This window comes from Eptesicus fuscus, chromosome 5, assembly GCF_027574615.1.
Source record: "Eptesicus fuscus isolate TK198812 chromosome 5, DD_ASM_mEF_20220401, whole genome shotgun sequence".
NCBI lineage: Eukaryota > Metazoa > Chordata > Mammalia > Chiroptera > Vespertilionidae > Eptesicus > Eptesicus fuscus.
In genome coordinates this window covers 41,629,165-41,645,498 of record NC_072477.1, presented here as the reverse complement: position 1 = coordinate 41,645,498, position 16,334 = coordinate 41,629,165, and the positions used below count along the sequence as shown (strand labels likewise).

The 16,334-nt window shown below is 46.7% G+C and overlaps 1 protein-coding gene across 3 annotated transcripts in view; it reads left to right on the top strand.

Moving 5' to 3' along the window:
* The window catches only part of PAQR5 (progestin and adipoQ receptor family member 5), an 85,083-nt gene that overhangs the window by 49,550 nt on the left and 19,199 nt on the right, over positions 1-16,334 (top strand). For 2 of the 3 annotated variants that reach the window (XR_003616590.2, XM_008139082.3), the window contains exons 3-4: positions 10,012-10,139; positions 12,258-12,463. Coding sequence is in view for 2 of the 3 variants with exons in the window: in XM_008139082.3 (XP_008137304.1) it covers positions 10,012-10,139; positions 12,258-12,463 (334 nt within the window). In the remaining variant the exon portion in view is untranslated. Of the gene's footprint in view, positions 1-9,596; positions 9,761-10,011; positions 10,140-12,257; positions 12,464-16,334 lie in introns of those variants that run through there. The other variant, XM_028141832.2, reaches the window with a different exon arrangement.

Sequence of the window (16,334 nt, the reverse complement as noted above, 5' to 3'; positions counted from 1 at the left end):
AAATGCTCTGGCACCCAAGTTGGCTGCATTGCTCCTTCTGGAAAGATAAAAAACACAACCTCTTCCCCACATTATTACTGAATCTGATAAAACTCTTTTCTGGTTTATGCTTCCTTCCACCTAGCTGACTCAGTGGAGGCTATTGTACAGGAGGCCTGATGCCTTTCACCTGATGTATGATCCTCTGCATTACAATTGAAAAATTTTTTAAAGTTTAAAAAGCATGACTGAGCTTCTCTTGAGGTGACACATAACAACTGTCTCCCCCTTTTTTGTTTTTTAGTAAATGATTTTAAGAGTATGATTGGCTCTTTCTACAATTGAGTGATATTGATTTTGCCAGATTCGATTAGGTTTAAGTTTTTGGGGATTTACCCTAAAGGTGGCAGAGGAAGGTGGATAACACACTGAGGATATTGCTTCTAATAAAACATGGAAATTGTCCTTCTCTAATAACATTTTAAAGAGTGAAAATTAAATGAAAAGTTTCTCTGAATTAGTGTGCCTTATAGTGGCTCTTTCAATAATTTTTGCTATACTTACCACATAAGCACTATTACTATAGGTTGATGAGCTCCGTAGTAAAATCTGTTAAGACATAAATAAGAGCTTGTATTTCTACTGAAATATAAGGGGTTTGAAGGACCTTTGCTCCCCTGCTGTAGTAGATCCAGCTTTTCCAGAACTGGATCCATCTGTAAAAATGGTTAATGTCTGAGGTATAATATTTATTTTAATGTGGTAGTTAATACTATTCCCTGTGTTAGAAATAAAGTAAGTCCTTAAGCCAGGGGTCCCAGTAGAATACAAAACATTAAACATTTTGACTTCTATGTAGAAGGGTGTGTATACATGATCTGGAAGTACATATACCGACCTTCCTTGCCCTTGGTCCTGGGCAACCTGTAGCAATGTATAGCTGCTGACTGCTAGCAAGGCAAGGCATCTTCACTATTGTTATTTTTTAACTATTTATCCTCTGTTCTGTGGGCCACTGCCTATTCTGTGGCTGGAACAGTTCTATCAGGTCCTCTCTGGGATCCATCGTTGTAGGAATCTACATGGGCTTTTCTGGAAATATACAAACATATTCTCGACCAAAGGTTAATAAAAAAATATTTTCTATAAATTAGACTTGGGATCCTTTTGATTCTTGACCAAATGATTTTTCTTTGGCTTATTTTGATACAATAAGATTTTATGGGTGTCTTGTTATTAGTATTATAAATAAAAATTAATATTTGAGTAAAAATTTTAAAGCAATTAAGGCTTGATGTAATTTACTTATTGGATATTTCTTTTAAAATATTATTCTATTAATCTCCTTTTTTGTATTATTATGAGGCTTTTATAAAATTTTTTAATGTAGTCTTGATAACCTTTTATTTTTAATTTTTGTACAGAAATATGACTGCTTTGGATTTATTGTATGTTAAGTAATTTTACTATGAGATGAACTATTAATAAAGTTTTGTTAATACTCTAGGAACAGTTTTTTGTCTAGTACAATTAAGTTTTTATGAATACTTATTTATTTTAATTAGCCAATTTAAATTAATCTGAAATAAAGCTTAATTTATTTATTAACTTTATTTGTCCTAGATTATGGGCAATAAATGACATTAAGTTTCTGCTATTAACCTTTAATTTTATATAAAACTTATCAGAGAGGAAAAATATAAATCATTTACCTTAGTTTAAAAGGCTAAACATATAGGCTTTTAATTATAATTCCTATAACATTTGAAAGAAACCTCTTTATTTCCTTTTAGAATAATTTTTAGGCTACAGAGAGTTTTATTTAAGAATATTTGTCTTTCTTTTTATAACACATAACCTGTAGGGCTGTAGTTTGAAGGTCAAGCCTACAGGCGACTAGCTAGCTATATTACAAGTACTTTTATAGTAAGGCTGACTACTAATTTTCTTTTAAATTTAATATTTTAACAACAATCTTAGTTTACACTGTAAATATTAGTGAAAGAGAATTCAAAATTTTAAAATTTCTCCTTTTTACTAAAGTTATAATTATATTTTAAAATATCCTCTTAGGCTTATTTGTATATACAGAGGGATTATGGGTTTATTTAAGGGAAGGGGGTTGGCCTTTGTTATTTTAAGATGGTGGCCGTAATGGCGATTCCTTGTGTATATGAGGGGCCAAAGTCTGCGCAAATGCGAATATAATCTGAGAGAGTCTCTTTTCTTTGATAGGGCCGCAATGTAGCTTGACAGGTAGTGTTGGCATTTTTATACGCCAGCTGTTAGATATAGGGCAGCTGCTGCCAGCCAAGTCTGTCTGTTGCCTGGGTCCTGATCTGAGTCAGGCCAAGTCTCTTTCTGTTATCTGGGTCCCGATCTGAGCTGGGCATGGGAAGCGTGAAGCAGCCATGGGGCAGGAGACCTCCCTCAGAAGGGGCAAGAGTTTAGGCCCCTGCAATGTTGTGGGGGGGTGAGGATCTGTGCCCCACCTCTGTTGACCCCCAAGTTCTCTCCTGATGGCCCCTCTGCGACTGTGCCTGTCTTAGGTTGTTCCTTCCCTGAGGAATCTTACCCGTCTCTGGCTAACCAGCCATCCTCCGGGGCCAAGCAGGGTGATGTGAGGTTCAGTTCTGTCTTCTTGGTAGCCTATGCCCCCGTGGCCTCCATGCCCAGCACCTGCCTTGGGATCCCCTCGCCTGCTGGCGGGGCCCCAGCATTGATCACATAACTTGGGGAACCCAGGTTTCTTCTCCAGGGAGGGCCCAGCTCATGCCATTGTGCGAGAGACAGATCCGTGGTACCAGCCATCACGAGGCTTCAACCTCAGCATGAACTGAAAACTCAGGCAACAGCTGTGGGAGAGCCCCTCTTGGCAAAAAGGGCAAGAGAGGCCAATATAGAATGCTCAAGTGCCTTCCTAGGGGGCCCTCTACACAGTGGAAGGGATTAAATCCTTTTATGTCCTTTTTTAAATTGCTGCTAAACATTTAAAGAATTAGTTTGTAAGTTTGTTTGGGATATGCTGTTGTAAAATAGCAAAAATTGTAATGAAATTGTAGAATAATATTATGTAAAAATATTCTTTGTTCTAGGCTATGGCAATTTAATTTCAAACTGGCTGTTTCTGGTCTTTATTAGAATTATTTATAAAAATATTGGCTTTTTATTTAGCTGAAAACCTTGATTAATACGCTAATTTATTTAAGTAATTAAAGTAGGTATCTTCATTTAAAATAAATTTACGTCTGATTTTACAAGCCGTAAATGTTGCCCCACCTCTAGCTTAATGCAGGCAGCTACATAAAGTCAGGCAGTAAATGGTGGCTTCTAATCTGTTCCTAGATTTTACTTGGATTTAATTATTTAAACATTGGTTTCTTATGTAACTTAATTTATATGAGACCTTGATTATACTTTAAAAGGCTGATTTATAAAGTAACTTAAGTAGGTATCTTTAATTAAAAAGCAAAGAAACTTATTCAGTAAAACTTATAGGTCTGATACTTTATTGGTCTGATCTAAAAGCATGGCTTTTGTCTTTTTAGAAATTCTACTGTTGTTGAAAAATTTGGCTATATTTAAGAAATATATTGTTTTTGCCCTTCTTACAGGTGAAAACATTTATAACATTTAATATATATGTATAAGTAAAATATATTAATTTTTATTTGATAAAGCTTTCCATGCGATTTCAAGTATCACTCAGTTTAATTAATTTAAAAAAAATATTTCTTTTAAGAGAGAACAGACTTTTGAAAAACATTTTGGGGCCCATGAAATGTCTAAAAGTCAGTCTCAGTCTTGAAATAACTTGGAAAGATCAAATATATATACACATTTATATATATGCTTCAAAGATTATGTATCTAAATTATCTTAAAGAATATTAATTACATTTAAACTAGATCATAGAATTAATCCCCTTTTTAAAATCAGACCAATAACTAATATATTTTGAATTCCTAATTATTAGAGAAAACATAACATTTTATTTTCTTAAAAATACATTTTTATATTTTAGGTATATAATTACTACATTTATATAATTTCTCCTAATTCAATATGTACTTTAAACTTTCAGAGCTTGTAAGTTAAATATTTAGTAGTTCTTTGATTAATAACATTTTTATATTCTTAAGAATAAATTTCTAAAGCACAAGACATAATCAAATAGATTCAATTCTGTCCTTTAAATTTTTCATGAGGCAAATTTAGATTAATATTTTAGTATATTTTTTATTTGAAAGTATCTAGATATTAATAAACTTTTATTATTATATAATTAACATAGACTTTTAAAATTTTAAGCCGCCAAACCTTTTTTTCTTAAAGATGGCGAAACAGGTTTGGTCTATTTAAATGTAAATTACCACATACCTTAAGATGGCTACTGGTAGGAAACTGACCTGTCTGCTGGGGGAAGGGCATCTACCCCTTCCTCTATTAACAAAGGGTGTAGCCAGTTACCTGGGCTACTTAGATCTTTATAATTAATACATTATTTATCTATATTTTAACAATTTCTGAGATTTAAATCTAATTCTAATTATTTTAAGGCATTTACTTTGGATAAATTCTATAACAGAGATAAATTTACTTATTTTCTTGAGGGCCTTAAAAGTTAACTTTTTAACACCCTTTATTAGTATTTTAAAAACAACTCTTTATTATGGAAATGCGAATCCTGTTGCTGGAACCAGCTTGAATTTCTTTACTTTAGATCAAATTTGCCATTTTTTTTTCTCTCTCTTTTTTTTTTTTTTTTAGGAAAAAACTAGTCTTGGGTTTTTTATTTCTGTAGCCCTTGTAAAGAGTTAAGTCCAGTTCAAGACCTATCTGATATCCAAAATCAGACTGTGTGCACATTTTGTCTTACACTAGCTTTCTCTTTACACGTGTACAGATATCCCAGATGCATTTCTAAATTTTTTAAACTTTTTTTATGGCGAGAAAGGAGACTTTTAATTTGTATACTGGGCGTCAATATTGGATCATCACGTGTCTCTCCCTTCCCCCACATCCTGCTTACTTCAGGGGAAGCATTAGCAACAGATCTGGCTGAATTTCTTTTCATGCTTAATAGATAGACAGATCTTAAATTTTTTCTTTCTTTTTCGCTTTCTGAAGTAATAACTAACACCCAATTTGGCCAAGATTTGAATTTCCCTGCGAGTTCTCTTATGATTTTTAAATGTAACCTGAAGTAATCTTATTGCAAGTAATCTTATTTCGGGAGAGCAGATAGCCCTGCCCTCTCCTGCCACCTTTGAATTTCTTTGCACCAGAGGCCATTTCAGCAGTGGAGTTCCACTTATTACAGATTTTAAATTCCATACACACACTAAGATTCCAATTTGAACAAGAAATAACATTATTTTGTGATCACATAGACTTCAACATTTGCCTCTAAAGGGCACTTTCACTTTGTCTCATGCTTTACTCCCAACTATCAAGAAATTGCTCCTCCCTTACCTTATCGAGTGCACTCTTTATCAGGAGGAGTTACTCACTGTCTGCTTCCCAAGTCCTCAGGTCCCTGTTCGGGCGCCAATTTGTCAGGGCCAGCCTGACAGGTTGAACCAGGCTGAGGTAGGGAGGTGGGAATTGAGAAAAGAAAGAGAGACAGGAAAGCGGGTTCAGGAGGATTGCAAGCCATCGATGGACTGCAACAGCTTTATTAACTGTGTAATGCCTTTTATACACAAACACTTGAATAGGAGGTCTGTCAAGAGGAATGTACTCTTTGTTCCTCTTAATCTCTAAGGGAGAGACAGAGCAGAAGGACAAATTCTTGGTACAGTAAATCAGGCAGATTCTCAGTACAGCAAATCTCAGTAAATAGTTACAGACTTCTTGGCAAGCCATGAAAGGTTGCTCTCATTCTACTGATAATCGCCATCCAAACAAGTCTGGGAAAACTGTGTGGGTAGGTGGCTAAGTCTTGCTAGCCCCTTTGGGTGCAAGGACCGTGTCAGCTTACACCCAGTCTCCAACAGTGGGGGACAAAATTCAGCCCACAACGCCATTTTAAAGATGAAGAAACTGAGGCTCAGAGAAGTACGTGATAGTCCAAAATCACCCTGTGGGCCAGGAGATGAGAGCTTCATCTCTAACAGCCCCTCTGAGCAGCAGCGATGATAGTGTAAGAGGCTGGGGGGTGGAGTCTCATGTTTGCATTTAAGTTTTAGCTTTGCATCTGGCCGGTGTGGCTCAGTGGTTGAGCGTCAACCTATGAACCAGAAGGTCACGGTTCGACTCCCGGTCAGGGCACACACCTGGGTTGTGGGCTCAATCCCCAGGAGGGGACGTGCAGGAGGCAGCTGATCAATGATTCTCTCTCATCATTGATGTTTCTCTCTCTCCTTCTCCCGTCCTCTCTGAGATCAATAAAAATACTTTTAAAAGAGTTTTAGCCTTGCTCCCACTATTTCTGGGATCTCAGCATATGCCTCCCCCTCCTCAGGCCTTAGTTCGCTTTTCTGTGAAATGGGAACCATAGCAGGCTCTCCCTCACTGGGCCGTGAGGATGCCGTGAGATTTGGACAGGAAATGCAGACTTCCACACTGATGGTGCCTAACAGGCTCTGCCTCGCCCCTTCGCCTGCTAACAAAATCCACTTCTTCACCACCAGCCAGAATCCCCGATCATTTTCCCCAAGTGATTTGCAGTTTAATAGCTAGAAAAACCCAGGGTTTAAAAAGGTCGCCGTGGAATGTCAGGCATCCGCTGGCAGGTGCGCAGGGTCTTTGTGGGAGCCACGCCCGGGGCGGGCACCAAAAGGAAGACCTGCTGGTGTGCCCTTCCACCCAGTGCCCGGGGGTTCTCACTTCTAAATAATAGGCTGTGCACGATTTGATTTCATTTCATTCTAAATTGCCCAGCCTGCAACCAGCGATGCAAGGCGGGGTCCTGCAAATCAATTCTGCTGCGCAGCGAAGCCGGCGCCTGCTAGCCTGGGGGTGCTTAGAAGTGAGGCCCAGCCACCGAGCATCAGGGCAGTGATTGCCATTTGCCTTTTGGGGTCAAACTGCTAGTAGGTGTGAATACAAAATTGTTTTCAAATGTTTCGTTTGTTTAGATTTACGTAGCATGCGCTCTGTTAAGATCTACTCTATGCACAGCACTTTGCCAAGGCTAGAGTGGGAAGATGGGGAGAACGCGTCCCCTGCCCGGGCTCAGGGGGGCTCAGCACTGGAGCCTGGCAATGTGGCCTCATAAGTCATGGTTCAAGTTGGGAGGGCAGGGAAGGGGCGGGTCAGAACATCACTGATCTGGGACAGAGGGACTCCGTCTCTCATCTTTTATCCATCTAATCTCTGAGGAGGAAGGGCTGCTTTAAATCCCGCCTCTATGGCATGTTACCTGTGGGGTTCCCACCCATGTCCGGGGTCAGGGAAGGAGGTTCTTTTGATCTGAGCGCAGCCCTGGCTTTGTAGTGAGGTATCCTCCGCAGGTCTGGGCCAGATTCTAAGTGTGGTCAGGTGTGCAGTTTGTGTATTTCCCAGCCCCTTTGTTCTCTTCTGGCTTTAGACTATGTCAGCATCCTCTCTTGCCTCCCCAAAAATTCAGGGCCCCAAGAGAGAAGACGGTAGTCACACCCGGAATCACCCTGGGCAAAATGCAGGTGGTCTCCCTCTCTGGCTCATGTCCATCCACTGTGTCCTACTGTCCTGCAGCCCCACTCTGCCTCCTCCCTCAGTGCCACCCCCAGCATGGCCAGCGCCCTGGTCACAAGATCTCCTGCTGCACAGGATCTGCTGAACTCGTTCATGGCAAGGAGTGAATAGTAACAGCTGCTCCTTTCCAGGGTCTTTGCATTTTAATAAGTGGCCAATGTTTTAATTTAAACAAAAAAAAAATTTTTTTTTAAGGAAGAAAGAGAAAATGTAAGAAATAGAATGAATGACCCATAGTTTCTACAAGAGGGCCTTCTTAATTTTTAATCCTCACTGGAGGATATTTTTCTATTGATTTTTAGAGAAAGTGGAAGAGAGAGGAAAAGACAGAGAGACATATCGAGGTGAGAGAAACACATCGATTGGTTGCCTCCTGCACGCACCCAGACCAGGGCCTGGGTCAGGGAGGAGCCTGCAACCGAAGTACATACCCTTAACTGGAATCGAACCCAGGACTCTCTGGTCCACAGTCCAATACTCTATCCACTGAGCCAAACCAGCTAGGGCTTCAAGCGGGCCTTCTGAGTGTGTGCCAAGCCCACACCATCCTCCTCACGTGGGTAAAAGCCGAAGGCTGTCCCATTTGCCTCCTTATTTGCAGCCCTGGTTGGGGGGTGGGGGGGCAGCTGCAAGCCAAGATCCCTGCTGCCCATTAAAGAGGCCTATCCACTGCAAACCAGGATGTCAGCAGAACTGAACGGCGAATCTATAACTGGAACAAATCGCTTTAATTAGCTAAGACCCAAATCTAATTCAAATAGTATTTCTTCACTGAACCATGAACCAACTTCTCTATCCTCCTCCCCCAGTTGACCAGTTTAACCCAGAACTGAACTAAGAAAGGAACATACTGACCATCCAGCTAGCTAACGCCTCCCATTTCACAGGTGAGAACACTGAGGCCCAGAGAGGGATGACCCAGCTCAAGGTCATGTGGCACCTCAGTGGCCCACATCTGACTCTAATAGCCCCTTACTTTCTCCACTACTTAAAGTGACCTCTTGACTCAGAACCTCAAGAGAGAGTACAAGTTATATTCCATATTGTGTATCTTTGAATTGGGATCCTCTCTTACACTAAGAAGTTGGTAACTCAAATGAGAGATGGGTGGCTCAGTTGGAATTCTCCCAGCCTTCCCTTCCCCCCACAGCCCTAGAAAATCAAAGAGAAAGATTTAAAACTTATTGTGACCTGATTTGTGGTACGATTACTGATATTATCATTATTATTTGCCTCGATTATCTACTCATATTAAATTTACCTCCTAACGGTTATAGCAACATTCGTGTAAATCAGTGGTTCTTAACTGGGGGAGATTTTACCCCCCAAGGGACGTTGGCAATATCTGGAGACATTTCTGGTTGTCACAACTTGATAGGGGACACAGCGTGTGCTACTGGCATCTTTTCGGGAGAGGCGTGGACACTGCTACGCCATGCCTAGGACAGCCCCCACAACAAGGACTATCTGGCCCAAAATGTCAATCATGTCGAGATTGGGAAACTCTGATCTAAATCCACACAAAGGGGAAAAATATCCCACAAACCCTGCTACCTCAACCAGTGAGACTCCACTTTCCTGCTTCCTCCCAGCCTCTGCCTTCCGTAGGTCTTACCATCATGGCTGGAATACAGCTTACAGTCTACTGTTTTCCACTTAACTTTGCAGCCTGAGCGTTGTCCCTCTTGCCTTGTCGTCTTCACCAGGACCATTTCTAATGTGTAATGTAGTCCTCAGGCGGGTTGAGAGCCAAGTGTCTCATGGGCACTTGGTACCTGAGAGACTTGCCAGGTGGGCTGCGGGGGGTGGGGATGCCTGTGTGGGCCTGCTGTGGCCAGCCTTGTCCTCTACCTCAGCTGATGCCATCATAGGTTTCATCATCAAAAGGCCTTTGTGAAGCGCCTAGGTGAGTATATGCAAGAGGGATCCTCAGCAGAGATCTTCCTGCCAGCCCCCGGACACCTGGGGCATGTCGGCTCCGACAGACAGCACATATGTCAGCCAGCTGCCGAGGCATCCAAGGACCAGGCCGTAGGCCCCAGGCAGAGGCTGCCAGGGAGAGGGTGCCAAACCAGATTCTTAAGCAATGTTCATGACAAGAGTAAGTGTGTCTGAGAATGGAAGACAGGCTGGATTCCTGAAGGGAGTCAGGGCCCTGAATTCTCTCCTCCAGCTGGCTGTCGGTTTTTTGTAGGACAAGGGATTTTGGAAGCCGGGAGCGGGCGGGGGTTGGGGGGCACTTTGACAAGCGCACAGCCTGGGAGAAAACCAGATGCCGCCAGAGATGTTCCTCCTGAGACCTGCCTGCCACCCGCTCGTCTCACCTCGGTGCCCCTCCCTCTCCCCCTACAGGTGTTCCATGAGCAAGGCATCCTCTTTGGCTACCGACATCCACAGAGTTCTGCCACTGCCTGCATCCTCAGCCTTTTCCAAATGACCAATGAGACCCTCAACATCTGGACTCACTTGCTGCCTTTCTGGTACCGCCCAGCCCCTTGGCCAGCCGCCTCCTTCGGGAATCCTGGGAGCCAGGGCTTCTTTAAACACAACTGGGGCGGGGAGGGCTGAGATGCTGTGCTGGGATATTGGGGACTCAGCCTGGTGTGTGGGTGTGGAGCTGAGATGAGCCTCAGATCATGGAATGTGGTAGGATTCGTAGGGCTCCTGGCTCTGTCGTCTCCCTGCTCCCTGCCCCCGGGCCTGATTTGATCTGATCCCCTGCAGGCGTGGAGGCTCTCTGGGTCTCACAGAAGCCCTAGTTAAAACGTCATGAGCTAGATTGCCGAAACCGGTTTGGCTCAGTGGATAGAGCGTCGGCCTGCGGACTCAAGGGTCCCAGGTTCGATTCCGGTCAAGGGCATGTACCTTAGTTGTGGGCACATCCCCAGTAGGGGGTGTGCAAGAGGCAGCTGATCGATGTTTCTCTCTCATCGATGTTTCTAACTCTCTATCCCTCTCTCTTCCTCTCTGTAAAAAATCATTAAAATATATTTAAAAAAAAAAAAAAAAAAAACGTCATGAGCTTGAGCAAGTCCTTGACTCCCCGGGAGCTCCGAGCACAGCCCCTCAGGCTCTGGAACACCTGCATGGTTCTGTTTTATGGATGAACCACAGGTGATTTAGGCTGTTTTGAAGTTTGTGCCGCTACAAAGAGTGCTGGCCTGACCATCCTTGTTTGTGGGGCCCGGGCCCTGGGTGGACGACTTCTTAGCGGTTTGCCGGCTGAGCCCCGGTGGCTGAGGCGCCCACTGCGTGCGCACCCCTTCACTGCCAGGCCCGGCTGAACAGTACGGAGTGGCAGGAGGGCCTGGGAGAGCCGGGAGTAAGATGCCCTAAGAAAGGGGGACTAGGGAATAATCTCAAGATGATCAAAGGATATGTTTTGAGAAATGGCAAATAGCTTAAGCTTTATTTCTGCTGGGACAGGAGGGAAAAGATCCCACGTACAGCCAGAGGGTTTAGCGATGGTCCTTGAGTCCCTGCGTGGAAGGCTTATAGTCTCCTTCCCTGGGAGGGTGTGAGGGAAGGGGGCGGCTCTTAGCAGTGCGTGGAGGTGAGCAGCACTGGAGGCAGGACCCCCTCACGTGGGTTATAGGTCAGGCAGGTCTGACACGGAGAGTGCACTATCGCTGTGTAGAGATGGAGCCCAGAGACCCAGGCGCGGCTGAGACTCGGCATGGGCCTCGGCCACTCAGAAAAGTGACTGCAATGTTAGTGGAGGAACCGTGCGGGAGAGAAGGGAGAAAACGCCCTGTTGTCTCTAGACTGGGGGACTCCCTGTGATTGGGGAGCCTTCCTGTAAGGGGGATGGAGACGAGCCACAGGGATGGTGCCCAGGTCAAATGTGGATCCTAAGAGGGATGGTGGAATGCACCAGGGTATTTAGGGTGACGTTAAAAGAGGTGAGGAGGGTTATGCCTTAAGACAGTGGTCGGCAAACCGCGGCTCGCGAGCCACATGCGGCTCTTTGGCCCCTTGAGTGTGGCTCTTCCACAAAATACCAGGTGCGGGCGCGCACGTACAGTGCGATTGAAACTTCGTGGCCCATGCGCAGAAGTCGGTTTCCGGCCTGGGCGAGTCTATTTTGAAGAAGTGGCGTTAGAACACTCAAGGGGCCAAAGAGCCGCATGTGGCTCGCGAGCCGCGGTTTGCCGACCACTGCCTTAAGATATTGATGAGCTTGTTCTCCACGATCCCGTTGGGGAGCACTCGGGCCGATCGAATGGAGATAGATTCCACAGAGACAGACGGCAGCTCAGTGAGGAACTTCCCAGCTCTCAGAGCTGCCTTGGTAGGTGGTGAGCTCCCCATCCCTGGAAGCATGCAAACTGAGGCTGGAGAATCCCTTGGGCAAGATACTGAGAGAGGGATCTGTCACCACCAGCACGGAGAGGGGACTGGACTAAATAAAGGCTCTCTTCTTGCCTCTCCTGCTCATTTCCAAGCAAAAAAGGAGCCCACTCACCGTCCCTTGCTCACGGCATTTCACCAAAGCGAAAGCGGGTAGGGATTGGCCGTCCCAGGGGAACGGGAGGCAGATGGCGAAAGGCAGAGGAGCCTCCAGCCACAGGGATGGAGTGGGCCATGCTGTGTTGCAGGTTCTTCGTGTGGAGGTTTGTGACGGCACTGTATGTGATAGATGTCCAGAATGACAGCTACTCCTGGCCTCTGCTTGTGTACATGAGCACCAGCTGCGTGTACCCCTTTGCCTCCAGCTGTGCACACACCTTCAGCTCCATGTCCAAGAACGCCCGGCACATCTGCTACTTCCTGGACTACGGCGCTGTCAACCTTTTCAGCCTGGGTAGGTGAGGCCTTGCTCTCGACTTCCCTCCGCTGGGACTGAGCGACCTGCCCCTTCCCCTGGGAGCTGGGGTCACCACAAGGCTTTGGTGGGCTTGCAGATGAGTTGAGGGAATGCAGTGCCCCGCCCAGGTTCCCGACGAGTGTTTTATAAGCAACTTGTCCACAGGTGTGCTGGCAATACTGAACAACTGCTTCTCCGGGGAGAAAGGCCCTGGTCTGTGGTGTCTGATGATCTGTGGTATAAATATTCCACATGTCAGACTTCAGGCCATGACATCACTGAACGCGGTGGGGAGAGATACACAGTAGCTCACCATTACATAGTAATTCCTCTACACTAACACAGTAGGTGGATTAATTGAATAGTTATTACTTTTGTTACTGATTCATTTAATTGTAACTTTATGATATTTAATTTTTAATACTGGCTGTGTCTAACAACTGGCTCACAAGTTCTCTGAAACGAACATCTGCTCTCACAGGCCAGGATGAGCCAACCACACATCGGTGCTGGTCTCTGTAGTGCCTGCCTGGCAGGGAAGTAGGTGGTCACAGGCCTCATTTGTCCAAGGGCTTAGAGGAGTTAGCGATTTTCTCAACCTTCTTGTGTTTTCCTTTAACTATGATGTCCCCTCCTGATGACTCCTCTCCTCTCCCCATCATAGGCATCCATCTGTCCCCTCACATCCCAGTTCTAGCCTCTTCTCCCTCCCGATCCTGCTCTAGGTCTTCCCTTGCCCAAGGAGCACACCTCTATTCCATTTCCTCTTTCTCTTTCTTCACAAGTTATACATACACTTGTACACATGCATAGACACACACATGCATACACTATAATATACACACACACAGAATACATGTACATACACATACACATGTGTGCACATACATTATACACACACCTATACATGTACACATCCTACTATATAAAAACCCTGGGTCCATCACGACTGGAGGCTCAACCAACTGGAAGTCAGTCCTGTAGTCAATGCTGGGTTGCCATAGTGACCCAGCACTGACTGCTGAGGGGGCTGTGAGAGAGGCCTGAAGAGAGAAGCAGGGTCTGATCTGTAGCCTGTGTGGCAGCTGTTGATCAGCACTTGCCTCTGTCTTTCTCTCTGGGCTGGGCCAGCAGCTGTGCCTCCATTTCTCTCCAGGCCTCCTTTCTGACCAGGCCCCATTGATAGGCCCAGAGACACTGACTGGCATAGAAACAAGCCAATCAGAACCAAATCTGGGTAAAGTGTGAGGAGCCAATGGCTGCCTAGGAGGCAAAGCTTTTGACGCTGACTGGCATAGAAACTGACCAATCAGAAACAAATTGGCCGGCAGAGGAGGGCAGTTGGGGGCGAGATTAGGCCTGCAGGGGAGGGTCATTGGGGACAACCAGGCCTTCAGGGGAGGGCAGTTGGGGGCAACCAGGCCAGCAGGGGAAGGTAGTTGGGGCGAGATCAGGCCAGCAGGAGAGGGCAGTTCGGGGCAACCAGGCTGGCAAGGGAGGGCAGTTGGGGGCAAGATCAGGCCGGCAGGGGAGGGCAGGTAGGGGTGATCAGGCAGGCAGGCAGAGGCAGTTAGGGGCAATCAGGCAGGTGAGCGGTTAGGAGCCAGCAGTCCCAGATTGCGAGAAGGATGTCCCGATTGGAGAGGGTGCAGGCTGAGCTGAGGGAACCCCCCCTCTGTGCACAAATTTTATGCACCGGGCCACTATTATATATATAAAAGCCTAATATGCAAAGTGTCCCCTCAGGAGTTTGACCGACCGGGAGTTTGATCACTTGCTATGATGTGTGCTGACCACCAGGGAGTGGTACGGAATAAAGGAAGGCCTTGGCCAGCATCTGGCAGCAGGCAGCTGGCAGCCACTAGGGACCCTACCTGTGCACAAATTTCATGCACTGGGCCTCTATTATACATATACACATATACACAGAGTCTTTACTGTCTCACCTCACACTCCTTAGTGCTCTGCTGTCCAGCCCCCACCATTCACTAAAACTGTGGTTGCTGAGGCCTGGCCTCCTCCTGACTCTGGGGATTCATGCAGCTCTGTGGGCTCTCCCTCCAGCCTTTGATGCAGGGGCCCCTGTGCTCCTCAGACCCCCTCTCTTTCTCTGGCCCCTGGTGTATCACTCCCTCCTCTTCCTCCTCCTTTGCTGGTTCTCTTCCTCTGCTCTCCCCATAGGTGGGGGAGCTCAGCACCGGTCCCTGGGCCTCGATTCTGACACGGCCCGGCTCCCTGGGTGCTCTCCTCTGTGCCCACACCATCCCCTGACACCTCTGGGAGGTGCTCCCAACCCCCCTCTCTAGTTTAAACTGCTCACCTGAGGTCCACCCGCATCCAGCCCTGTGGCCTGGACTGTCCACATTCTCCCCGCCGGGCTCCAAGTCAGAAGTCACAGCTCCCCGCCCTCTCGCTCTGGCCCATCCCACTTCCTCCATCCTCTCTAATCAGCACGTTCAGTTGAGTCTACTTCACATTTCTCAAATCGGCTCCATCCCCCTGGCTTGGCTCAGACCCTTGTGCCTCTCTCCTGCACTGTTTCAACAGACTCCTCTCGGCCCCTCCACACCCCATTTCCTCCCAGTTGTCTGGGTGATGTCTACACCTTCTGAACCTGGCACCCCTCCCACTTAAAACCTTTCAGGGTTCCCAATTTCCTGGGAGGCAGTCCAAACTCCTTAGCCCAGGAGCTTCCCCGGCCCTTGACCGCCTGCCCAGACTCACTATGCAAGGCAGACTCTGAGCTGAGCAGCTGGCACCCAGCACAAGGGCGGCATAACGCGCTGCTCGGTGACCGGCTACCAACCTGCTCTCAGGCAAGTTCTTAACCTCTTCAGCCTCCATCTCTCATCCACAAAATTGGCACAGCTTCCTCCTAGGAGTGTTGTGAAGATTAAATGCGTTTGGAAGTGAAGCGCTTAGTAAGCACGGGAGGGAGGGTAGCCGCTCCCACGATGATCTAGTTGCCCTTACAGCAGTGCTCTGAGGTGGGTCTGTCATTATACCCATGCTCTCCGCTCCTGGTGGGAATAACAAGGCACAGTGAAGGTCAGTGACCCAGGTCACACCGCAGAGCCAGGGCCCCTGCCTGTGGCTTCCTCCAAGCCCCCAGGCCTGGGCCCACCTCCCTGCAGTTCTGGGCCCTCCATCTCTGCCCCCCACTGTGAACAGCTCCCTGAGGACAGTGCACTTTCCAGCCATAGCCCAGGGCCTGACGTGGGGTGTTCAGTGAACAGGGAAGGAGGTTCTAGCAGTTGTGAGAGCCTGTGGATTCCACCGGACACCCCGCTCCATGTCTGCAGCTACTGTCTCTCCGCCCCCCTCCCCCCCCACCCCGCTCCTGCAACCCTGCGGAAACCCTCAACCCCTGATTTCTAGCCCTCCTCCCTCTAGGCCATCCTGTACACTTTCACTAGATGTTGGTCACGTTAATCCCCCACTCAGAAACCTCCCGGTTACACCTGACACGAGTACAGATAATATTGAACATAGACTGTAATTTAAAAAAAAAAAAATTTAAAAGAAAGAAACCTCCCGATTGCCCGAAGAATGAGGTTCGCTTTCCTTAGGCATCCAACGCAGCTCCTGCTCTGCCCCCGGGAAAGCCCTGCCTGCCCTCAGCCTGTCGGAACACCCCACCTCTAAGGGGCTTCCCAGATCAGCCCTGTGCCAGACGCCCGCCCATCCTAAACACCCGCCTCATGCACAACATGCCGGAGGCTCTGATCAATCTTGCTTCCCACTGCAGCCTCTGGCAGGGGCTGAGGCTCCTCGCTCTGTGCCACCCACGGAGTTTGGCAGGTGGGCCCCAGACAACATGCACAGAGCGATGCATCCTGGCCCACGTGGAAACCTCCCTGTAGGATCA